This window comes from Ascaphus truei, chromosome 8, assembly GCF_040206685.1.
Source record: "Ascaphus truei isolate aAscTru1 chromosome 8, aAscTru1.hap1, whole genome shotgun sequence".
Taxonomy (NCBI): domain Eukaryota; kingdom Metazoa; phylum Chordata; class Amphibia; order Anura; family Ascaphidae; genus Ascaphus; species Ascaphus truei.
The window spans coordinates 31,353,624-31,379,369 of NC_134490.1; the positions used below are offsets into that span (position 1 = coordinate 31,353,624).

The 25,746-nt window shown below is 46.2% G+C and overlaps 2 protein-coding genes across 3 annotated transcripts in view; both read left to right on the top strand.

The window, feature by feature from the left end:
* LOC142501347 (SURP and G-patch domain-containing protein 2-like) overlaps positions 1-25,746 on the top strand; it is a 137,275-nt gene that overhangs the window by 83,051 nt on the left and 28,478 nt on the right. The window lies entirely within an intron of this gene.
* On the top strand, positions 1,957-25,322 carry LOC142501348 (SURP and G-patch domain-containing protein 2-like). Its single transcript, XM_075611162.1, has 11 exons — positions 1,957-2,065; positions 3,316-3,454; positions 5,490-7,028; positions 10,772-10,886; positions 13,859-14,310; positions 14,994-15,105; positions 15,319-15,671; positions 16,378-16,439; positions 20,925-21,061; positions 23,105-23,229; positions 25,078-25,322. Exons 1-10 carry the CDS (start codon positions 2,060-2,062, stop codon positions 23,175-23,177), a joined length of 2,988 nt encoding a protein of 995 aa, XP_075467277.1. The 5' UTR covers positions 1,957-2,059; the 3' UTR covers positions 23,178-23,229; positions 25,078-25,322.

A 25,746-nucleotide genomic window follows, 5' to 3' on the forward strand; every position in this document is an offset into this window, starting at 1 on the left:
ATTACGTCATCACGTTGTGTGCATCCTTTACGGCCGGGGAGCACATGGAGCTATAGTGAGGCTTACTCTGATACCACATTGATCTGGAGGATTTCGAGTGAACCGGAGAGACAGCGCTGTTTGGGAGACTGATTCCAGCTGATCTTGGGCTCTCTGCTGCGGTTTGGACTTGCCTTGGTGGTGATTATTAATCACATACTGCTTATATTTAACCTTCACATAGTGAGTGTTTTTAATCCCCCCATCCACTCTTCCCTACATTAAATGTTACAGTGTTACACTGTGGGGCGTGCGCTCTCTGTTTTGTTTTTTTATAGATTTTCCTGTGGAACTGGTTATTCCATGTGAGAGCTGCCGTGGGCCCCTGGATTCTGTACATTGTTCTGGTGCTACCTGTCAGGACTCACCTTAGGGTTTGGACATTGGACTTTGATTTTGTTATGTATGTAAATGTTTATTCTAGTATATTATTGTTCATTTTTATGATTATTCATTTTTATTAGGGTGATTTTTTAGTATCATTTGTCATTTATATTCACATTTGAACACCTGCTGGCGCTACTTTCTTTTTTCTATATATATATATATGTATATATATGTGTGTGCGTGCTTATATGTATATGTATTAATGTATCTACTTCTAAATTATCTTTATACCTGTATCTGCTCAATTACATACTTAGCTATCCGCATGTTTCTACCACTCTTATCAATCCAGCTTATGTTCCTCCAATGTTTTTATACCATAAGGCCTCGGGCATGTGCTGAGGCGCGCTCTCACTTACCAGTGAGCCCCTGCAGCCGCAATGAGAGCGGCTTTAGTAGGGGCTCGTTTACGCTTCCGCAAGCGTAGGTCTTATCAAAATTTTAGATTTTGCGCTCATGGGAGCGCAGGGCCGGTCACGTGAGCGGTTCGCCCAATGAGGTCGAACCAGCTCCGTGACGTCATTGGCCCGCCCCCCGACACGTCCCCGGACGGCGCGCTAACCAAGGCCAGGAAAAGCACCCACTTTCCCTCAGGCTCAGCGCGCCTCCGCACGGGCTAAGTCACCATGGACTCAGCCTAACAAATCATTGTTTACTGGAGAAGCCAGAAACATAAGGCCGCGGCCAGGCTGGGAGCCAGTGTGCTCTCGCTCGAGCACCCTGCCGTGTGTCCAGCATAGTTGTGTGTGCATGTGGGGGTGTGCCCTCATTGGTTGAACCGCGCACGTGATCAGGGCAAGCGTGACCAATTCAAAAGAATTTGTCTTGCCAAGCAGCGGAGTGCTCACGGGCACAAGCTGGTCAAACACATTGTCGCAATTTATTTGATCGCGCTGTGTTCGCTCTCAGCATAGACAAGCTCTAATACTGTGCATAATGAGGGTGCACCTGGGAGTAGTAGAGCTAAGCTTCCCTTCTCCAGAGATCATTGGTAGTGGTAATGTACCTTATCATAGAAGAAAAGGCGCTTTCAGATGCCATCACCGGGAGAGGTCACAGTGCCGGCTTGCTATCCGTGACCCCGTTGACATATGTGACATCTAATATTTTTAATTTAAAAAAAATAAAAATTAAAGCTACAAATATATTGGGACCTGGAGGTCCCTCTCACCCAGTCCGTGTACGTTTATCTTTGGAAGGGGCTGCAGCAATCTCACTGAGAGATTGGCCCCTCCTCCCTCCTATTGATTTCTTTACACATAAATGGAGCTGAACTCCCTTCTGGGGAAACAATATTTTCAGGCTCCCGAGTACAGTGATGATAGAGGTAACCGATTGCCATGAACCTCATGCGCTGGCACTTACATGGCATCTCTCACTAGTTTCAATAAGGACATTTTACCCCAGGCCGCGTTTATAAATTCAGGGTGAGAAAAGAACCAGCGCTGTAACTGCCCTTGTCAAAGATGTCTGCCGCGTCTTCTGCGTGTGACGTCAGCGCGCTCACGCAGAGTTTGCGTCAAATTCTGAGGTGAACCGGAAGAGCCGGATTTCGAGTGGAGCAGCAAGAGCGTTGGTCAGGTAAGACAGAGGCCTTCCCGGAGAGCCGCTTAATGGGCTGCAGACCCCCGCCATGGAGGTGATTGGCTAGCTTGTCTTTTATTAGCCTTACTGTATGTTAATTAGGAAAAGTCCTACATGTCTCAATAACCGGGAGAGCGCATATATAAAACTGATGAAGGACTTAGGAAACGGGCCCCTCTCTTCCTTTTTCTTCTTCCCGCCCGCTTCTTTTCTCCCCCCTCCTTTTCCTCGCCCCCCCTTTTCCTCGCGCCCCCTTTCCTCGCCCCTCCCCTTTTCCTCGCCCCCCCTTTTCCTCGCCCCCACCCTTTCCTCGCCCCCCCCCTTTCCTCGCCCACCCCCTTTCCTCGCCCCCCCCTTTCCTCGCCCCCCCCCCTTTCCGCGCCCCCCCTTTTCCTCGCCCCCCTCCCTTTTCCTCGCCCCCCTCCCTTTTCCTCGCCCCCCTCCCTTTTCCTCGCCCCCCTCCCTTTTCCTCGCCCCCCTCCCTTTTCCTCGCCCCCCTCCCTTTTCCTCGCCCCCCTCCCTTTTCCTCGCCCCCCATCCTTTTCCTCGCCCCCCTCCCTTTTCCTCGCCCCCCTCCCTTTTCCTCGCCCCCCTCCCTTTTCCACGCCCCCCTCCCTTTTCCACGCCCCCCTCCCTTTTCCACGCCCCCCTCCCTTTTCCTCGCCCCCCTCCCTTTTCCTCGCCCCCCTCCCTTTTCCTCGCCCCCTCCCTTTTCCTCGCCCCCCTCCCTTTTCCTCGCCCCCCTCCCTTTTCCTCGCCCCCCTCCCTTTTCCTCGCCCCCCTCCCTTTTCCTCGCCCCCCTCCCTTTTCCTCGCCCCCCTCCCTTTTCCTCGCCCCCCTCCCTTTTCCTCGCCCCCCTTTTCTTCTCCCCTTTTCCTCGCCCCCCTTTTCTTCTCCCCTTTTCCTCGCCCCCCTTTTCTTCTCCTCTCTGCCCCCCTTTTCTTCTCCCCTCTGCCCCCCCTTTTCTTCTCCCCTCTGCCCCCCCCTTTCTTCTCCCCTCTGCCCCCCCCTTTCTTCTCCCCTCTGCCCCCCCTTTTCTTCTCCCCTCTGCCCCCCCCTTTTCTTCTACCCTCTGCCCCCCCCTTTTCTTCTACCCTCTGCCCCCCCTTTTCTTCTACCCTCTGCCCCCCTTTTCTTCTACCCTCTGCCCCCCCTTTTCTTCTACCCTCTGCCCGCCCTCGTCTTCTGCCCCCTTTTTTTCCTTTCTTTGCCCCCTTTTTTTCCTCTCTTATTCGCCACCCTTTTCCCTCTGAGTATCTGACCCTTTGACATATTGCTCCACAATAATCATACATTTGACTCTAGTATCCGAATCCGGAGGAAATGGCAAACCGGAGAATCACTCGGGAGACTTTTGATGCCATTGTGCAAGACAAGATCAAGATGTACCGGTTGAGTCGGGATACAGCTGTCCAAGAAACGATTCGGCAGTTTCAGCTGGAAGGTACGTTTACACAACTCATATTAAACATAATTACTTACACTTGATCGTAGTAACTATTACAAAGGCAACCTGCAGTCTGTTGACTTGAACGTAGGTAAGTACTGTTTAGTAAATCTGAGCCATTGTGTATAAAGGTCTTTCATTATGAATGTCACATCTTTCTCAAATATCAACTTCATCCTTTGTCTGATCTTATAATCTGGTGATTCATTCGGTTACATACGGCACACCTGTGAGCACGTGATGTGTATTCGGGACAATGGTTAATACACAGCTCGCAAGCTGGCCCATTTTTCATCTTCGCAACGGCCCCTCAAATTAACAATATCTCCCCTCAATCCATCCCCATATACTGTCACGAACAGCACACAAGTGAGCATGTAACTTAGATATGCAACCAGGGTTAATACACATGGCTACTCTAGCCAACTTGCCTATCTCCTCCGCAACGTACTTTCAATAAGTTAATATTAACTCATTACTCAATTTCAATCATATTTATCTACTGCCACCACCCGAGAAGTATGCAAGATGGGTAATTAATGTATCTGCCAGGGTCTCGGGTCCCTCTATAATAGAAAAAACGCTGCACTTAACACACCTGCAACAAAATGTGTCTGAAGATGTAAATACTTTCAACAAAAATACTTTCAACAAAGCGTGTTCATTCAGAGCCTCAAAGCATTGCTTATTAAATAATTTTTTAATATATATAAAAATACAGTGCTTAGATTACAGAATAAGGTTTACAAGAACATACATGTACAATAAATGCAAAACCGTTTCTTGCATAAAAATATGAAAATTCTGTTGAATTATGATTTTCATAATACCTTGCTAAGACTTGTGTACTATTTTTTTTTTTCCCCCATTGAAACAACATAAGCCTACCCCTGTCGTAAATCGGCTGCGAGGTTGACAGTTTTACAGCAGAGAAAAAAAACTCCTAAAAATAAACATTTAATTTCTTGCCTCAATATATAAACGCACTCAGAACTTCCTTTCCCTAATACTTAAACACACGTGTGTCATATCCATGGATTCAGGCGATTATGACAGATGTAACAAGACTAATTTTGACCGTCTTGCTAAATTTGAGTGACAAATGGATATCTGTCCTTGGCACCTCTTACCCATGTAGTATGTGGGCTTATTGTCTGCGTCTCCTTATAACGATTACAGATATCTGGACGTCATACTGTAAGAGAGGTCATCACCGGATATCCTCAGTTTTAATAAAGTCCCACAATCAAATGGTAGATACATTAACACCTGAAGCACCAGATTGATTAAAATACGTAATATCTCATGTTATCATTACCAATTAGCCAGCTGTGCTGAATTAGGAATATTCTGAAAAATCCTTATTTACCTCTATAATTAGAGGAAGGATTGTCCTGGCATTGAACCTGTCGCAACCAGCTGCATGAAAAGAAAACCTGCTTACTTGGAAAGTGGGGAGGCGCGAGCTTTAAACTCTGGGTGGGAGGAGCCATTAACCTCCAAAACAGCTGAGACCAGCTGGACAAAGCTAACTGTCCAGCTGGTCTCAGCTGTTTTGGAGGTTAATGGCTCCTCCCACTCAGGGTTTAAAGCTCGTCCCTCCCCACTTTCCAAGTAAGCAGGTTTTCTTTTCATGCAGCTGGTTGTGACAGGTTCAATGCCAGGACCATCCTTCCTCTAATTATAGAGGTAAATAAGGATTTTAATCAGTTCGTGTTGGGACCTGCGTACTGGTCATGCCTTCAAAGTGACTCGCAGGCTTATACGCTTTGGCCAAAGGGTTAACAAAATGACCCTTTTTCAAGGTATGTATGTATGTATTTCACTGAGTATTTGTGTCACACTGGCTGTTGCTCTGGACTTTTGTTTCTTGTTTTACTCTATTTTTGAGCCAATTTACAATTTGTAGAAGGTGAAAAATATAAAAGTAGTCGAATCTGCATTATTGCTTTCTATCCTATAGGCTCATACTGTAACATTTTTAATCATTTGTATTAATTTGCATATGGCATTTCTACCCTTTTATAAACAGGACAGTTGAAATCACAACCCTATGACCCTGTATACAGTGGCAACGAAAGATACTCCTATCGTGACCTTCCACGTGATCCTGTGAGCAGCAGCTGGAACATGGAGTCAAGGAGAGATGATATACTTCGCCCTTCCTACAATGTGAGCGACTTCGGAGGGGAGCCCTCTTCAGGAAGACTCTATAACACGTTACCAGACCGATGGAGACCTGATGACTCTTTGGGGAAAGAACACTATTATCGGGAAAACATGGGCGCCTCAGACCCTCGCATTCGTAACCTCGATCCTCTCAGACCCCTGGAACGCGGCGACTACCTACCCAGGGATGTGGAATATGGCCAAGGTATGCAATGGGGGCACGAGCGTAGCCCTATAAGGTCTCAAGAGCACACATCGGTCCACCCAGAAATCTACAGGGACTTCCACTCCCCATCACAACAGATGGAGCAGTTTCAGAAGAGAAGGGATAGTTACAGCGTAGACAACGCAGGTCCTCCGCAGGATTTATTCAGGTCACCGGGAGGCAGGGGCAAAATGCCCAAAAAGATTGTTGTACGTGGGGGGAAGATTCAACCAGGCCGTGGGGCGAAATTTCAGAGAGGACGTGGGGCAGCCCTGTTTCAACGTGGAAAAGTAGTACCGTCAGTTCGCGGACGAGGTGCGAGCTTGGTTCACCGTGGTGGTCGTGGTGGTGGGGCAGAGAAAGGTGGTGAAATTCCCACCAAAGAGAAAATAAGTAAGCCCATAAAGAAACCTGACACTGCGACAAAAGATAAACACAGTGCCACTGATGAATATAGCATGCAGATATTCAACTGGGCCAAGTTCAACGCCGTGAAAAAGGATGACGATCTGTTGAATCAGAACAAGGCTCTGTTCAGGGTGAGCACCGAGGCTTGTAAGAAAATCGTGCAATGCTTTAAATGCCCCATGATGGTGCCAAAATCGGACTTCTGGCTCTTTGCATTCAAGTTTTTAAGTCATCCTTCTCTGAAAAAACCCAGAGTGGATAACGAGCTTCTGGATCTGTTAATGGAAAAAGGTACAATCAAGGAACATAATGATTTTTTTGAAGTAATAAGGCCCTATGACACGGAAATGTTGATAATTCAGAAGCGACTGCTAAGGAGCGCAATTCCTTTGCTCATAGCCTGTAACACATATGAGCTGAAGCATTCTATCCTCAAAGATATTGAGCTGAAGCATTCTATCCTCAACGATGATCGACAACTGTCCGGTATCCTCCAGAACACGGTGTCTCTGTGCCGGAAATCCATGGTGCTGTTGGGGCAGACTTTCTCGATGGCTACCATCTCCAGGCAGTGTAACATTTTGGACGCAGTAGGGCTTCAGGGAATGGAGCTGAAGCCTTCTGACTGCCCCAATTTCAAGGACTCGTTCCTCTTTGGGAAGAAGTTCATGGTGCAGCTGAAAGCTTGGCTCAACAAAACCGGTCACAGGATGAGCTTAAAAACCAGGACCCAGCCTGCTATAGATGGCAGAGAGAAAGCTAAACCTAAAGCGACAACCAAGAGCAAAGGTAGGTTCTGCAAACAAACACCCTTTCCCTGCCATTGGCGCCAGTAACACCTTGCGTTTTCACATCAACCAGTATGTACAAATTAAGGGTGTGCAAAGTGGTTCAGAAAGCCCCCGGAACAGAGTAAAAAAAGGAAATAAATTTAATTTTCTATCCTAGATCTGAAGTGAACATTTTTACTTTTCTATTAGATTATTGTGATTTGGTGAAATGTATTATTCGTTTGGAAATGCCACAATACATTTTAGTCCCCAATGCTTCAGTAATTTGTTTTCACAGCTTTGCCTGCAGAGGGATCTGGCATGGCCCTTTGGCAATCAGTGGGTTAACTCAGGGGTGCACCAACCTTTTGCCCTGCACCCCCCCCCCCCCTGCCTACTCTCCCCCACTTCTCGCGCCACCCCCCCTCGCTTTATATCAATCATCAAATGATGCTGCAGGGTCATGTGACATCACTTGATGCCGCATTGCCATGGCGACGCATCGCCCCGAAGCCGCCTGAATCAGGAGTTAAAGGTTTTGCGCGGGGCCTCTAACTGCTGCGCCCCCCTTAAAAAAAAATCTTTTTGTCCTGCACCCCTCTGCCTGCTCTCCCCACTTCTCGCGCCACGCCCTCGCTTTATATCAAGCATCAAATGACGCTGTGACGTCACGTGACCCAGCAGCGCCACTTGATGCCACGTTGCCATTGCAACGTGTTGCCGAAGCCGTTTAAATCAAGGTAAGTGAGTTACTGAGGCCTCGCGCTGTTTAAATGCCTTGGGAAGATGTGGGGCCCCTTTTACCACTGCGCCTCCCTACAAAAAAATCTTGTGTACCCCTGTGTTAACTGACAGTATAAGTATTTGCAGGGCACAAGGTTACTATGTACTGTGAGAACTGCTCCCTCACGCAGTGTCTGCTAAACTTCCCTCCCGTGTAGAACACAAATAAGGCCCATGTCATTTTAAATGCTTAGGATAAGTGAAGGGGGAACCATTTTAACATTGGAGGGTTGTGACGTCAGTTAATATAGCTGGTGAAATAGCTGGTGGTGCATTCACGCACTTATACTGCGCACAGACCTATGTAGAGGAGATATCCTAACGCACCATGTTTTGAAGCTCGGAGTCAGGCTCCCTACGGTGCAGAGGTTAGATTCAATTGTCCACAGAAAGAAAAGTATGCGCAGTCCCAAAAATCCCTCTGTATTCAGAAAACAATGGTATCCCTCTGCTGCTCCCACTCTCCCGTGATCAACGGGGTCAAACCGGAAAACATACACAAAAAGGAAGCACTAAAAAGGAAAAACCATCAGTCAAAATGGAAATTTTTTATAAATTGATTCAATATTACATAAAAATCACACAAATATATTAAATGATATAATAAAAAGATCCTGATAGATCTAAGACCCCCGCAGTCTATGCACTAAAGGAGTATTCCCAAATCACAACCCCCTCAGAACTATAGATGGAAAAGAGATGTTCCTGCTTACGTATGAAAAGGAACACACCCTGTGCAGGACTGGTGAGCATCCACAGCTGGATGGGCTTCCGTCAGCACGTCCGCTCCCCACTGCGTGATGGCGTCACCTCTACGCATTTCGCGTCATATGACGCTTCTTCAGGAGTTATATCCTAGCAACACCCATGGTTGCTTATTATAGCAAGACCGACATTTCCTCAGCCAATGGGATTGCCTTATTAGTAAAAACCTTCCAATCAGTGTTACATGCTGCTGGTGTGCAGAAAAAGCAATCACTAGCTTGCTGAACCATCAGCAGCAGTACATGGGTGAATGACAAACCGAGACTAATGACAACACAAATCATTATCCACTAACAAGACATATATGCATAATGACAACACTACAAAATCCTAATATAACCTATAATACTCCCTAATGGAGCTTAATACTAGAATCCATACTAATAAATACCAATTGAAACTAAGAAATGACTATATCTACATGAAAAGCATAATTAATCTAACTATTACTAAATGCATGATGTAATATGAATATCTATAAAATACAGTTAATCTAACTAATAATTAAACAGCTGATGTAAATAAAAAAGAAAAAACTATTACTTGGCATAAAAATAATAAAATTGATAATATAATTAATACGGATGATGGTATAAATGAAAACAGGAATAATGCATATACAAGAAAATAAAGGAATCTTATTTGAGGAGTGGGGCAAGTTCTATTAATTTGTTAAGCCCACATGGCGATTTACTCCCCAATGTAAAGATCCAATATTGTTCTCTTTGTAAGAGTTTCAAATCGCGATACCCTCTTCTGGGATCTTTGCAACTACTTCCACCCCCCTATAACGTAGTCCATTACTTTTCCCTTGGTGGTGGGTCAAAAAATGCTGGGATAAATTATGAGTACATTGAGCATTTTTGATCCCATTGATATGTTCACCAATTCTAGTTTTAAGGGATCTGATGGTTTTCCCTACATAGCTTAAATTGCATGGACAATTACATACACCACAAAGGATGTGTGGCAACTAATGAAATCATTAATGGGGTGTTCTTTATTTCTTGTGTCACATATACTTTTATCTCGTGACATATGCACACATCACATATTTGCCACAAGCAAAATTCCCTTTAGGTTTTTGAAGGAAGTTACCACAAGGATATTGCATTGCGGTACTTTTCTTAAGTAGTTGGGAGTAAATCGCCATGTGGGCTTAACAAATTAATAGAACTTGCCCCACTCCTCAAATAAGATTCCTTTATTTTCTTGTATATGCATTATTCCTGTTTTCATTTATACCATCATCCGTGTTAATTCTATTATCAATTTTATTATTTTTATGCCAAGTAATAGTTTTTTTAGTTTTTTATTTACATCAGCTGTTTAATTATTGGTTAGATTAACTGTAGATTACTATGTAACTATCATGCATTTAGTAATAGATGAATTATGCCTTTCATGTAGATATAGTCATTTCTTGGTTTCAATTGGTATTTATTAGTGTGGATTCTAGTATTAAGCTCCATTAGGGAGTATTATAGGTTATATTAGGATTTTGTAGTGTTGTCATTATGCATATATGTCTTGTTAGTGGATAATGATTTGTGTTGTCATTTGTGTCGGTTTGTCATTCACCCATGTACTGCTGCTGATGGTTCAGCAAGCTAGTGATTGCTTTTTCTGCACACCAGCAGCATGTAACACTGATTGGAAGGTTTTTACTAATAAGGCAATCCCATTGGCTGAGGAAATGTCGGTCTTGCTATAATAAGCAACCATGGGTGTTGCTAGGATATACCTCCTGAAGAAGCGTCATATGACGCGAAACGCGTAGAGGTGACGCCATCACGCAGTGGGGAGCGGACATGCTGACGGAAGCCCATCCAGCTGTGGATGCTCACCAGTCCTGCACAGGGTGTGTTCCTTTTCATACGTAAGCAGGAACATCTCTTTTTTTTCACCCTGAATTTTTCCATCTATAGTTCTGAGGGGGTTGTGATTTGGGAATACTCCTTTAGTGCATAGACTGTGTGGGTCTTAGATCTATCAGGATCTTTTTATTATATCATGTATTATATTTGTGTGATTTTTATGTAATATTGAATCAATTTATAAAGGTTTTTCAATTTTGACTGATGGTTTTTCCTTTTTTGCGCTTCCTTTTTGTGTATGTGGTGCAGAGGTTAGAAAGCAGTAAGTAGATGGATTGTTCAACCATCTTTATTTCTATACGAATAACTACAAATCTAATTTTATTTATTTTGTAAGAAAAACTATCGGCCGACCCGAAGGTTGTTGCAACAATAGATGAGCTCCTGGAAAATGCGGTGAAGAGAAAAAAGCCGGAGGAGGAAAAGCCAGAGGGGGAAAAGCCAGCGTTCTGGTAAGCAAGCACATTGAGGAGGATGGGAGGGAAGCGGGGGCTGGCATGATGGTCAGCTGGAACCATCGATGGAGAAGAACTGTGAATGTGCAGTTATGAGCTAGGCAGTCTGTGTTTCAGTGTACAGAACTAGAGGTATCAATGGTTAACGGCCAATAATGCAAATGAATGTTTAAATGGGTCGTCCCATTTAGGAACAACATGAGCTAATGGTCGTGATCCATTTCATTAATAAAATCAAAATAAATCGTTAGTGCCCCAATCAAAAATATAGGCAAGTATTTCTATGTCTCCCCCCCCCCCCCCCAAAAACTTTAATGTGCCCATAGTAACCAAACGGTTCTCTGCGTTTTACCAAATGTATTTTGTGATCAGACGGTTTAGGAAACTTGTATGTATAGGACAATTGCCAACCTCCAATTTGCATATTTTTGGATTGTAATTAAGATGCCAGCGTTGATCACATGTTATATCCTCCCCTTGGTTATCTCCTGATATACAATAGTCATTGTAACTGGGCAGGGTGCGTGGTGTAATTGTACATTGAGGCGCATAGAGGTTGCACTTCCAACATTTCTTCTTTAGTTTTTTTTTTTTTTGTGGTCTGATCTTTAAGCATCTAAAGTTTGCAGTCATTGCTAATTTAATGCATCATCTCAAGTTTTATGGGATCCGAAAGGCTAGTGATGCTTTAAAACGAGTTTTAGGAGAGGGGCAAAGGGTCCCTAATAGCATGCACTCAGCAACCACAAAATGTATAAACAATCGTGGCTGTACAGAGGTCAGGATTGTATACAAATTGAAAAGGTCCCTGACATACAGTAGATATAGTGGATAGCTTAAAAATACTTTATTAGGTCCTTGGACCAATATAAATAAAAGGGGCAATAACAAACAAAAACTCCTAGTACTGCGTTGTATATTAACGGGGAGTCCTGAAATACCAAAACCTCCCTGTAGGACTTGAAAGCAGAGATAAGGATATTCAGCGCTCGTGCTGCAGATGTAGAAATTGGAAAATCCCTTTGCTGCACGTTCATGGAGCGTCTCCCCAGAAGCTCCCACTTCAAAGGTGATCCCCCCCTAAAAAGGGGGGAGGACACCCTGAGAAACAGAAAAGAAAAAATGCACAAATGCGCACCAGGGATGAAATTAGTATTGTTTATTATTAAAAAATACACATAAACAGCTGAGAGGATCCAACCCCTCCTCAGCTAAATGGGTTAAACTACCCAGATACATAAACCATACATATGTACTCTAAAAATAGAATACCCTAAACAGTCAAGCACATACAATAAAAATCAACAATCAATGTTATAAATAAGCAAAGAAAGTACCAACAGCCCAAGGTAATTTAAGTTAAAACCGCCATAGAGGACTATAATACCGCTGACAGGGGGAAACGAACACTCACACTGGGGCAGAGGTGGGGGTCCACGGATAACCGCACAGGATCCGGATCGCGGCATTGCAGAAGGTGAAAAAACGCCACTTGTGCCTCAGGCAGGCTCCGTCTCAGCCTCTCAGCAAACACGCGCAGGATGACCTGTCGTGACCTCTACGCGTTTCGCACCACGCTATGGTTTATGTATCTGGGCAGTTTAACCCATTTAGCTGAGGAGGGGTTGGATCCTCTCAGCTGTTTATGTGTATTTTTTAATAATAAACAATACTAATTTCATCCCTGGTGCGCATTTGTGCATTTTTTCTTTTCTCCCTGTAGGACTGTTCACAATTGTAGGTAGAGGTGTCTGTAAAAATATACCCTAATCAAACATATGTAGCCCATGCAGAGATAACCAGAGAGAAGGTACTATTGGTCACAGTGTTGCCATAATGAGCGCTGCTAATGTAATCAGAAGGGATTGTGAAATCACACAATATAACCCGTGTGCACTATGAATCCAAATTGGTCCTATATTGATAATAAAACAAACATCAGGATAGTCCTTGGAGTAAAGAACAGTATATACCTAGGGCTGATGGACCGGCAAAAATAGGACCAAATTACCTAATGATCCCTAATGTCTATGTCCACGGGGGAAGGAACGCCATGTAGGTGATTATAGCTAATCGGCCATAAAGTAGAATTAAACTATTTGGAGTGGTGAGTAACTACACTCAACTGCAGGTATTACCAAAACTAGCAGGTGTGGTGTAACTAATATTAGTGGAGACAACAGCGTAAGTCTCCTTATGCCTACCTACTAAAGATACACAATGCATATAGCATGGTTCCTAGTAAATTGTGACTCCACTACAATGTATCCTTACATATGCGGATGCAAACTATTACCATTCAGCAATAAAGATGGCACAGCAACTAGCATATAAAAGAAAGCTTTAAGCATAGCGACATTGTAAATTCTAATAGCCACAATTATACTTGGCTGGAACTGGTACTAAGTGTGTTCCTATCTGGACTGAGAGCGGAACACACTTACCCGATGTTCGTTTCGCTGGGGCGGCTTTTTCAAGGGTGAAATATTAGGTATGTACGCTATGTTTAAATACCTATATCAGGACTCGATTGCAGCTGCCGCTAGATTAATCCGGAACAAGGTAAACTGTTGTGCGCATGCGTCGGCTTGCTGGCAGTACTAATTCACTAGCCGCACGCCACCACTACTTCAGTGCGCATGCGCTAACAGAATAATGGGTCCACAACGTCTGAATGCCCTCTGGGGGAAAATGCCAAGTACTACATGCAAGCAGAGATAGCCCTGAGGAATACAATGTCAACATACACAAACGACAGCTCTGCATGCGTACAACCACGGTGGTGTTCACACATAATCCCACTAATAGCAGGTTGTTTTGCAATGATTACAACATGAGGACAGTACAATACTCTGACATGTGACCACATTAATAATCCCATATAAAAAGAGTTTACCTAAATAATGGTTAATTATTGTTTGAGAAGTTTGAGTTAAGTAGAGCAGTTTTAAATTTTTTTGTTTTTTCAGGTTTTTGTTCAACGTGGACAGCGATGAATATAAATATTATCAGCAGAAGTTGGCAGACTTCCAGATATCTACAGGAAGGATATTGGAAGAAACCACTCAAACCAGAAAACCCAAGAGGTCCCCGGAGGAGCTGGATTCTGAGGCGGTGAGGGCCATGTTGTGTGTGAAAAAGGCTGCAGCAGTGAAGAAGAGGCTTTTCAAGAGCTTGGCATACTCAAGGAGGCAAAGGCTTAGGAGGAAAAAACAGCCGTCCTCAAGGTCTTCTGGGAAAATGGAGTCCACACAGGTGTCATCTGCCTCCGATGAAAAAGTCAGCGGAGCTGAGCAGACACAGGACCAACCTTCTACAGCCACAACCGCGGAACTACAGGCTCCAGCAATCGCTGAGATTTCTCCGGAACCGTCAGCAAGTATTCAGAACGAGCTGTCTTCAGATCAACAGTTATTGGATGGTAGGAAGATGACCATTTGAGGTTCTGTGTCCCCAGAGATTTTTTAACCCCTTTTATTCTCAAGGGGCGCAAAACTACTTGCATTGCTGGCTCAAGAGCAATCACCCCCTCCTAATTTTGAAATTGCTAATCGCACTGTCGTGGCCCTGTTCTTGTTGCCGTTTTCTATTCCTGAGTTAATGATGCGGTTATTTATTGAACTGTGATGGTGCCGATCGGGCATTGCTCTCTGAATCTCACATTGACTTCAATAGGAGTTTCCTTGCGATAGTGCCCCCATCGGCATCATCACAGTTTAATGAGGACCCGCTAAGCCTCAGAGCACAACTGCAAGTGAAAATTGCAACTCCATCCTATCTAGGGATTTAGCGATATAAATTAGCGATAGAAAAGGGGTTACAGTTGGAAGAAACAAAGCTGAATCAGAATATGAATTTGGCTCTTAATGCATTTTGCGTCTGTAAATGGGTGCACAGTTTAGAATGGTCACCAGAGTAACACAGGGCAGGATTAGTAAAGTCCACATGGAAGTAATTTTGTAAGACTCCCCTAAAATGTCCCACAGCAGTTTTCCAACATGGGAAACTCCTGAATAATGTAATAATACAGTAGATGTGAGGATGTGCATCTGTTCTTGTTTTATGCTTGTACCGCACTTGTCCTGAACTATCCTGTTTTCATAGTTGATGCAAAGACCAAGGATACAGCTGTAAAGTTAGCTCAGTTTGTTGTTAAGATGGGTCCGGAAATTGAGCAGTTCAGCATGGAAAACAGTGCAAGCAACCCTGAATTTTGGTGAGTTTCTCTGGGATAGGCTGTGCCGTTTAGAGGACCTTTGACGATGGTCAATCCAATTGAAATCACATGGCTCTTTGGGACTTGGACAAATTGCAGTTTCTCTCCCTCTCTCCCAGACACACAATTAATATATCTTCTAATCTCTGCAATCCGTTGCAGTTATTTGTGACTTTACAAGGGGCTAAGTGTCCTTTATGTTCTTCACCAAAGGTTTCTACATGAGAAGAGTAGCCCAGCTTATAACTTCTATCAGACGAAAGTGCACGAGTTGCGGAATGCTGTGGAAGAGGGGACAGGCGAGGATGATGATGCGGTGGTGGAGGAAGACGGAGATTTGGAGAACATAAGAACGGACAAGGTCCCACTCGTGAATAATTTGGAGGATGCAGAGATGGAAGCAGAGTGCGAGGCTGCAGAGGCTCCCCCTGGTGAAAACCCATTAACTGCTGCATTCATCAAAATGCCCACGTCTGTGCGCCCACCAATGCCACGGAAAAGGGCTACAACGCCGAAGGCTGGCATGCTGCCACCCAAAAGAGTGTGTCTGGTGGAAGAACCAAAAGGTAAGAGGCATTAAGAATAATGTATAATGTAATATTGCATAGCTCTGACAAAAATGCAGTAAACCAGGGATTCAGGTTTTTGACTCTCTGATGTTCTGTTGCAGCCTATGGGATTTCTCTCTCACTGCTTGCTAATTTACATTCCTGATAATTATCCCTCGTAGTTGCAATACTGAATAGTTTGAGATCTTTACACTCACTTTTCTAATGTTGATTCAAACAAAGGTGCTGGACATAACTTTCTGAAACTTCAGTCTTTGAGCTGAAAACGGTTCTGTAAGAATCTTATTTGTGTATTCCACCTGAAAGGAACATTTCCCCCTGCTGTTTTTGTAAAATGTATTCAAAGCTTCCTTTTATTACATGGGTAGGAAGCTTGGGTCTCTGGAGCTGAACTGCATTATTTTTTTGATCCAGGGACCCCTTTATTACCAAGATACTGGTGATGATAAATCCTCTCCGTGGAAACAAATTGACGTCAAAATCCCATTGGCATACGGGGCTTTAAACGAGCAGTGTGACAGCACCTTTCTGAGGACTTGCATGTTCTCGCTAGCACCAGATATGATTATTGCTCAAGTTGCAGTCTCAAGATAGTTTACCCGCCCTTTGTATAGACCATATAAAGAGCACTGTGTGGTCAATGGTGTTTTTTTTGATTGTTGATTTCTATTCCCCTTTTATTTTCTCCCTTTTTTTTTACTAGTACATGATCCAGTTCAGATTGAGAGTAACCGTCCTCGCGGGCGTGGAGTCAACAAGGGGAAGGTGAGGACCAGACACGACTTTGATTTCTATGATTGTAATATATTCTACCGAAAAACAAATCTTTACACAAATGGAAACCTGAACTAAAAAGTTGTAGGTCACATTACAGGATATCTCAGATGTGTAGAAATGTTTGTATGTACATTTGGGCCTTAAATTAATTGCTAGAACAGTAATCATAGTTCAATTTTGTCTGCATATTTAGGAGACTATACATTTTCCAATGTGACCACTCTTATCCACCGAGTCTCTAATTCAGAAAAGACCCTTCCAACATGCATATATTTATTTTATTTATTTATTTATTTATTTATAAAATATTTTACCAGGAAGTAATACATTGAGAGTTACCTCTCGTTTTCAAGTATGTCCTGGGCACAGAGTAAAACAACTAATACATGGTTACAAGTACAGTTACATATAAACTATAGATCAAGAATAAAGATATAGGGCCATATTTACTGAGTGGTTTAAAGTCTTCAGGCCACTTTCTGCCCGTACACATGAATGAGTGATTAAGTAACTTGGGGCTTAGTATCACTTGGAGAAGATGGCCCTATCTACTATATATTTCTGAAAGTGTTGTATGTGTCCGGGTCTGTATGTGTCTCCCTGTGCCCCTCCCCGTGTCCCTAGCGGCAATCTCATTGGCCCTTGGGCCGCCCCCGCACACCTCTCATTGGCCTGAGGCGGAGTGAAGGGGACACACACACACACACACACACACACACTGTCACACACTGTCACACACTGTCACACACTGTCACACACTGTCACACACTGTCACACACTGTCACACACTGTCACACACTGTCACACACTGTCACACACTGTCACACACACACACTGTTACACACACACACACTGACACACACACACTGTCACACACACACACACACGGGGGGGGGTGTTACATACATTAGCGGGGCTCACAGTGTTAGCAGCACATCTCCCGCTCTCTTCCCCACCGGTCCCGGAGGCTCCGCCTCTCCGTTTCCCGTGCTTTCACCCCCCCCTCCACGTGGGAGCTGCCGGACGGGTGAGGGAGCTGCCGGACGGGTGAGTGAGCGGCCTTCACCTCCCCTCACCCCCCTTCACCCCCCTTCACCTCCCCTCACCCCCCTTCACCTCCCCTCACTCACTTCCCCTCCACCCCCTCTGGCGCCGCTACAGTCAGCGGGGGAGCGGAGTGAGCGAGCGCGCGCCAGGGACACAGCGGGGGAGTGGCCACAACACGCTGCCTCCCGCCTCAGATCCACGTGGGACCTGCCGGACGGGTGAGGGAGCGGCCGGACGGGTGAGGGAGCGGCCGGACGGGTGAGGGAGCGGCCGGACGGGTGAGGGAGCGGCCGGACGGGTGAGGGAGCGGCCGGACGGGTGAGTGAGCGGCCTTCACCTCCCCTCACCCACCCCTCACTACACTTCCCCTCCCTTCCACACCCCCCCTCCACCTCCCCTTCACCTCCCCTCCACCCCCCCCTTCACCTCCCCTTCACCCCCCCTTCACCTCCCCTCCACCCCCCCCTTCACCTCCCCTCCACTCCCCTCCACGCCCCCCCCCCTTCACCTCCCCTCCACCCCCCCTTCACCTCCCCTCCAACCCCCCTTCACCTCCCCTCCACCCCCCCTTCACCTCCCCTCCAACCCCCCTTCACCTCCCCTCAACCCCCCTTCACCTCCCCTCCACCCCCGCTTCACCTCCCCTCCACCCCCGCTTCACCTCCCCTCCACCCCCCCCCTCCACCTCCCCTCCACCCCCCCCCCTTCACCTCCCCTCCACCTCCCCTCCACCCCCCCCCCCCTTCACCTCCCCTCCACCCCCCCTTCACCTCCCCTCCAACCCCCCTTCACCTCCGCTTCACCTCCCCTCCACGCCCGCTTCACGCCCGCTTCACCTCCCCTTCACCCTCCCACTTCATCTCCCCTCCACCCCCCCCTTCACCTCCCCTCCACCCCCCCTTCACCTCCCCTCCAACCCCCCTCCACAGCCCCTTCACCTCAAATCCACCCCCCCTTCACCTCCCCTCCACCCCCCCACTTCACCTCCCCTCCACCCCCCCCCCCCCTTCACCTCCCCTCCACCCCCCTTCACCTCCCCTCCAACCCCCCTTCACCTCCCCTCCAACCCCCCTTCACCTCCCCTCCACCCCCGCTTCACCTCCCCTCCAACCCCACTTCACTTCCCCTCCACCTCCCCTCCACTCCCCCCTTCACCTCCCCTCCACCCCCTCTTCACCTCCCCTCCAACCGCCCTTCACCTCCCCTCCAACCCCCCTCCGCCCCCCCTTCCCCCCCCTCCACGAGAGGAGCTGCCGGACGGGTGAGGGAGCTGCCGGACGGGTGAGTGAGCGGCCTTCATCTCCCCTCGCCCCCCTTCACCTCCCCTCACTCACTTCCCCTCCACCCCCTCCGGCGCCGCTACAGTCAGCGGGGGAGCGGAGAGAGCGAGCGCGCGCCAGGGACACAGCGGGGGAGCGGCCACAACACGCTGCCTCCCGCCTCAGATCCACGTGGGACCTGCCGGACGGGTGAGGGAGTGGCCGGACGGGTGAGTGAGCGGCCTTCACCTCCCCTCACCCACCCCTCCCCTCCACCCCCCCTCCACATCCCCTTCACCTCCCCTCCACCCCCCTTTCCCCTCCCCTCCACCCCCCCTCCACCCCCTCCCCCTTCACCTCCCCTCCCCCCCTCCCCTCCACCCCCCTTCACCCCCCCCCCCCTCCACCCCCTTCACCCCCCCCTCCAACCCCCCTTCACCTCCCCTCCAGCCCCCCTTCACCTCCCCTCCAGCCCCCCTTCACCTCCCCTCCACCCCCGCTTTACCTCCCCTCCACCTCCCCTTCACCTCCCCTCCACCCCCCCCCCCCCACTTCACCTCCCCTCCACCCCCCCTTCACCTTCCCACCACCTCCCCCCTTCCCACCACCTCCCCCCTTCCCCTCCTCCACCTCCCCCCTTCCCCTCCTCCACCTCCCCCCTTCCCCTCCTCCACCTCCCTCCTTCCCCTCCTCCACCTCCCCCTCCCCCCTTACCCTCTCCACCTCCCCCCTTTCCCCATCCCCCCCCTTTCACCCTCCACCCCCTTCCTCCCTCCACCCCCTCTTTCCCCCTTTCCCCCTCCCCCACCTTTCCCCCTCCCCCACCTTTCCCCCACCTCCCCCCTTCACCCTTTCCCCCACCTCCCCCTTCACCCTTTCCCCCACCTCTCCCCCTCCCACCTTCCCCCCCTTCCCTTCCTCCCTTCACCTCCTGTCACCCCCCCCCTTTTTGTCTTGTCACCCCCCCCCCTCCCTTCACCTCCTGTCACCCCCCCCCCTCCCTTCACCTCCTGTCACCCCCCCCCCCTCCCTTCACCTCCTGTCACCCCCCCACCTCCCGGCAACCCCCTTCACCTCCCCTCCGCCCTCCCCTCACCACCACCCCCCCCCTCACCACCCATCCTCACCTCCCCTCCCCTTCACCTCCCCTCACCACCCCTCCGACCTCACCTCCCCTCCTTCAACGCCTTTCGTCCGCCCTCCCGCCTCTGCCTTTCGCCCACCCGCACTTCTGCCTTTCACCCGCCCACCGCTCACACCCCTGCGCCACACAGCCGCCGCACGCACTCAACAGACACCCGCCACACTCGACACACACCCGCCGCCTCTCACCCACCCCACACACTCGACACACACCTGCCGCATCCTGCCCCTACGCAACAATATCACTGACCAGCTGTCACCTGCACTCGCCACACACCCACCGCCTCACACCCTAGCAGGACCCCGACCCACAGCCAGCACTCACTACCCACGCGCCACCCGTACTGAACACCCACCCGCCGCCTCACACACGCTCACACCCTAGCAGGACACACACCTCACATTTTCACATCACTTATGTCACCAAAATATACATTGTACTGTGGTGTGTTTACAATAAACCATTTTTATACAACATCGTATTACATTTTCTTCCATCTTTCTTTTCAACATTATTATCCAACCTTTCCAACAAATAGTCACCTATTGTTCCACGATTTATAAATAATACTACCTATTATGCATTTACATCCCGGGTCTCTCAGCTAGTAGATTTTATAATGGACTGTAATATGTAGGATTTTTCTTTTCCCCAAGATCAGATTTGGTATAAGGATCAATTTGTTGTTACCCCTGAACTGTGGGATCCTCAGCCAGAACATATGCACTTAGGGAGACATGAATAGGAATGTTAGACCAGGTTTTTGGGATACGATCTACTGGAATATTGGGTTAAAATCTCTGGCTCGAGTATTGGGGCCAGAGGAGATACAGATAATAGTCTCCATTTCAGCTGGTGGTTTCAAGCTTTGCCATGAACAAATAATTTGCTTGGGAAAATACACTGTAAAATGCCTTTGCACGATGGGAAAATATGTATTCTTGTGCAGTGACCTGGTTTAGTGTTCTATCTGTAATTAGTGATGTACGTTGGATTTTGCTTTTGAACTTTTTTCTTTTAAAGAAACCAAAGGATTTGGAGTTTGCCAACAAGAAGCTGACGCAGCAGAATTTGGGTTGCCAAAAGATGAGTAAGATGGGACGGAGAGAAGGACAAGGACTTGGAACCGGCGGGTCGGGGATCAAAAATCCCATCAAAGTGTATGTTGCACGAATACTTCTTGTTTTGGTCAATGCCTGACATTGCTAACTAAGACATTTCCGTAGGGAAGGCTTTTAGTGATTGAGGCAATACAGGGTATGATTACACACAACAGACTAAAAACTGGGAAACTCCACACAGTTAACTGTCTGATTATTTAACCCTTCCACCTCCCTACAAATACTGGTTAAACAAAACCCACTATAGGGTTACTACTGTACCTGGGCTGGAACATATGTAGAGAAATTGTTGTATAGCATACAGGCTGATGTGTGGTTCAAAGTAGCTCCTAATTAGGGCAGAAATATGCACTAATCTTAAATGATCTTTCTGTACTGCCCATTTTGGTGATGCATTATAAAGACTATATTCACATCACCCGGGCTTGATAAATTACTCAAACTACTCGCCCCTCCCCGCCTTATTTTTTTTAATTTTTTTTAATCCCACTGTACGACTGAGCATTTTTGTCATTGATTTTATGATTGATTATATTAATAGCAACATTATAACGTGCCTTTGGTTAGGCTAACAATTGATCACATAGCTCAACATTGTGTCTATTGACAATGTGACTGGAAAAAAATGGGATCACTAAATGAATAGAACAGAGCTTGGATTTAGGAATAGAGCGAGGAGTTGAATAGATAGATGTAAGAGTTTCACAATACGTGATGTTGTTGGGATAGTGAAGGAAGACCCCACGCGTTTCTTATTTATGCGAGTTATACATTTTGTGCTTTGTTTCCTTTATTTTGGTGCTGCTGCCTTTTCCCCTCTATATATCTTTTATGAGAAATGTGGCATCTCTGACAGTCTCGGCACACACTATAGTACATGTATTTGTCTGTTTTGATAAGTGTTAATTTTCCAGTTTGTGGATTTTACTAAATGTAACAAGGATGCAGCAGTGCCAGAGTCGTATTGATTTGGACTTCATTCACCAATTATATTTAAGGGACACACACACAAACACACTCTTACCAACATGGAACCAGGAGAGTATATATTAATAACCTGGATATAATCAGTTAGCAGCCTTTAGGTTCGGGGCTCAGCAGAAAAGCAGCACGTCCGGTTCTCCCATAGAGGGGAGATTCGGCAGCCCTGGCTGATATCTGCATGAGCCTAATAACCAAGAGATGGTAATGTCCATGATATTAAGTCACTGAACCTACAGCTGCAGCCATGGCCTGGATAAACCTTGGTTCGTATATAGAGGAGAAAGATAGCAGCCTTATCTGATAGAGTAATCGTTCCTGGTTGTTATGTTTATTTCCTATTATATAAGGTGTGTGTGATTTAGAAGGGGAGGGAGCACAGGTCATGATACCAGGAGTTTCCCTGCTGGGTATTATAGAGGGTAAAGCCTGCACTCATGGCTGGCATCAGCAATGATCATAATAATCAGGATATAAGGTGCTTCCTGTGTTTAACATGTTATGAAGAGGAAGCAGCTGTAATGAAACTGGCTTTTAAAGAGAACCCAAGTGCCCTGAGTATGTAACATGCGCAGAATAATCGGCATATATAATCTGCAGTGTCTGATCGATCACGCACACTCTCTCACTTAACACGGAACCAGGAGATGTAGAGAGAAGCAGCTATTGAGGGCTCTTCAGTGCCACCTGCTGCCTATAAAAACTACAACTCCCATGATCCCCTAAGTGTGAACATGTGCAGTAGCACATAGGGCTATGACCTGGGTGTAGTGAGTGTTTCCAGTTCCGGGTGATCGGCCATGGAAAAACAATGGAAAGTCAGAGTTTCGGTAGAAGGGAGAAGAGATAAGAGCATCGCCGGCTGCTAAAATGCTCTCGCCCCAGGTGACTGGGCGAGTGCCTTTGTCGAGCCCTGGACATCACTATACATTCCACTAATTAGACCCTACTTAGTCATTTTTTTTTCTAGTAAAACACAAGAAGGTTCTTACATTTGATGCAAAAGGACCAAAACCAGTCACTGGCGTCATGATTTTATTCAGATTTGATGCTTTTAATTTCTGAAAATAATTACAAACGGCCTTCTCTCTATTTTTACAGGAGTTCGATTTCTTCTGGAGAAGGCTTGGGTGCAGAAGGGGGTGAGACGGCAGAGTCCACAAGACAACTTTGATGTTTTCCGTCAAAGAATGATGCAAATGTACAAGCAAAAAATAACCAAATAAGTAGGTATCTTTATGAATTTCCACCTTTCATTTCAGATGGCAGCATCTACTTTAGTGGTGGTCCGTTTTGCAGCGATTTTATAGAACATTTATTTCTGAAATGGATAGCTAACTAAATATGGATGTGTACTAACCTTGGGAGGGATGTTTTAGAAAAGTGCTTTTTAGGCATGGTGCCGTGTGGAATTCATGCTTTTTCCCTTAAGGGGGCTAACCATGTACCCGCTATATACCTTTTATTTTAACAAGGAAGTGGGTTAACATGTCCCCGGTGGGGGAATTACCCGAGGTCACTTTCATTCTGCAGAACCTATTTGAGAAGGTGACCGAGAAGCATGGTACAGAAATGCATTGCAAGCTCACAAGGGGGCGGTTTAAATACCCTTCAATGCACATCCCAAACAACTCGTACTACTATTGAAAGTCTGCAATATTCCGCAGATGTGAACTTTAATTCATAATGAGCGGACTCGGTGGCCTCGGTTGTCTGTGTGCTGTTAGCTTGCATGAAGTGGCACAATGTTTGTGTAATGCTTCTGCAATTACCATATCTGAGGCGCAATAAAACTGCTGATTTGCAGTTACATGAAGTGAGGATTTGGAGTTGGTAACATTACACCAGCATCTTCCTCTTACGCCTCTTGCTCAAATGTGAATCCCCAAGGCTGCAGCAGATTCTTGCAGCCAACAAGCATTTTGCCATGGTGCAAATTGACTGGTTTCTGTGATTCCCCTTTATCTCCTTGTTCCATCAATTCTATTTAGAAGTGGTCCGTCCTTCCCTCGCAGCCCTTCTGTGGCATCACTGTTCCATTGTCCAGTTTGGGTTCGTGTGAGGATTGTACGGGTCCTGGAAACCAACATGCAGAGATGTTGGTCCCTTGTGAGAAACCAGAAATACCTGTAGGTGTTTTCTGAAAACAAATTTGATCCGCATTATTCATGTGGTATGTTTCATCATCATTTTCCTGGTTGTGACTAATTCTGCAGTCCTTTTTTTTTTTTTTGGTTGCCTTTTCCCGACATAGCTCCTACAAGTGCACATTGCATTGGCTATGTTGTAAAGTTACAATGAATCTGCTGTTTGCAAATGGTTCAATCTGTTTTTTATTGCCGCAGGGAGCTAGTGACTTCCTTAAGGTCAGAAGAAGTTCATAATGGATCATAAACCAGGATCTCCTATTTCAGATACAGTGCATAAACATCACACTGCGGAGCTTTGTTCAGCTTGCACCTCTGCCTCTCCACGGCCAATATCTCTGGGTTTACAACAAGAGATGGTCTTTTGAGACTGAACCTCACTCTTCCCAGTGAGTTGTACAACCCTTGAAGATGTGTAGGAACATAGAACAATTATTTTGACTGTTTCATTTATTCAAGCCCTGCATTGGGGTTGGAGCAACATCGTCCGGTTAACGTGAGACTGGGAATCATTGCTTGTTGCAAGAGTTTGGGCATTTTCAGTCTGTCACTTATAACCTATGCCAGTTAAATAGGGGCGCTGCATAATTGCCACAAATGTCTTTTGAAATAAGACATAGTTGGGGTAATGTTTACTGCACCTCAAATTATGTGTTTATTGGCAGCGCAAGAGTGTGAACTCTTAGCATGGGTCTTGGCAAAGAATCTGGGCCACATCACACTAAATGATTTCTAAGTGTGAGAATATTCTGGTGCCAGCCTTGTTTGGTGGACACGATGTTGCCATTGAGCCCTGCACTGCGTGTGTTATGAAATGTGACCTTGCCCTTTAAGAGCGAGGAAAGCCTTTGCAGGGTTGAGCTTGGCTTTAGTATGTTCACTTATTTTACTGCTGTGCAATAGTCACCAACTTCCTTTCTGTTTCAGTTTTGCAGGACCTCTCTGAAGACCACAGAAACCCATGAAAAATGTTTTTGCTTCTATAGATGTTTGGGGTCACAATATTTGACCTTTTTTAGCTTTCTTTAAACACCATTATAGATGGTCTCTCTTTATTTTTGCATATTTACAGTATTTGATGTAGAAAGCATGGTTTTTAGTGTTATTGATGGGACGTAAAGGGGGGAGGATGAACTTTGTTCGAGAACTTCAATAAAAACTGTCATCTTCTACTGTTGCGCATATTTATTTTGTGTGTGTCAGTCAAACTAGCAAAGATGGTTGGTTTCTAACATCATAAATACATTTTTAAATAACAAGACATAAAGCAGAAGAGCGGTGTCCATTATTTTACAGTAAGTAGGGAACCCTTTATCTGGTGCTAGCTTCTGTTTCAACAATAACTTCAGAAGAAATGCTAGTAATTCTAAGCGTGAGCGGTGCAATGTTCTATTTGAAGACCCCCGTCCCCTACCCCTTATTCTTATATTGAAGATCATATTCATCCCACAAAGTTTTGTCTTACATATGTGCTGAATACTTTATCTTGTGTTCTTGAAGAGTTAGGACTGCTGTAACCTCACAAACGTGTACTAAAGGTACAGAAACCATGATTTGTTTTGTTTAAAACAAACATACAGTAATAACCAAAAGGAG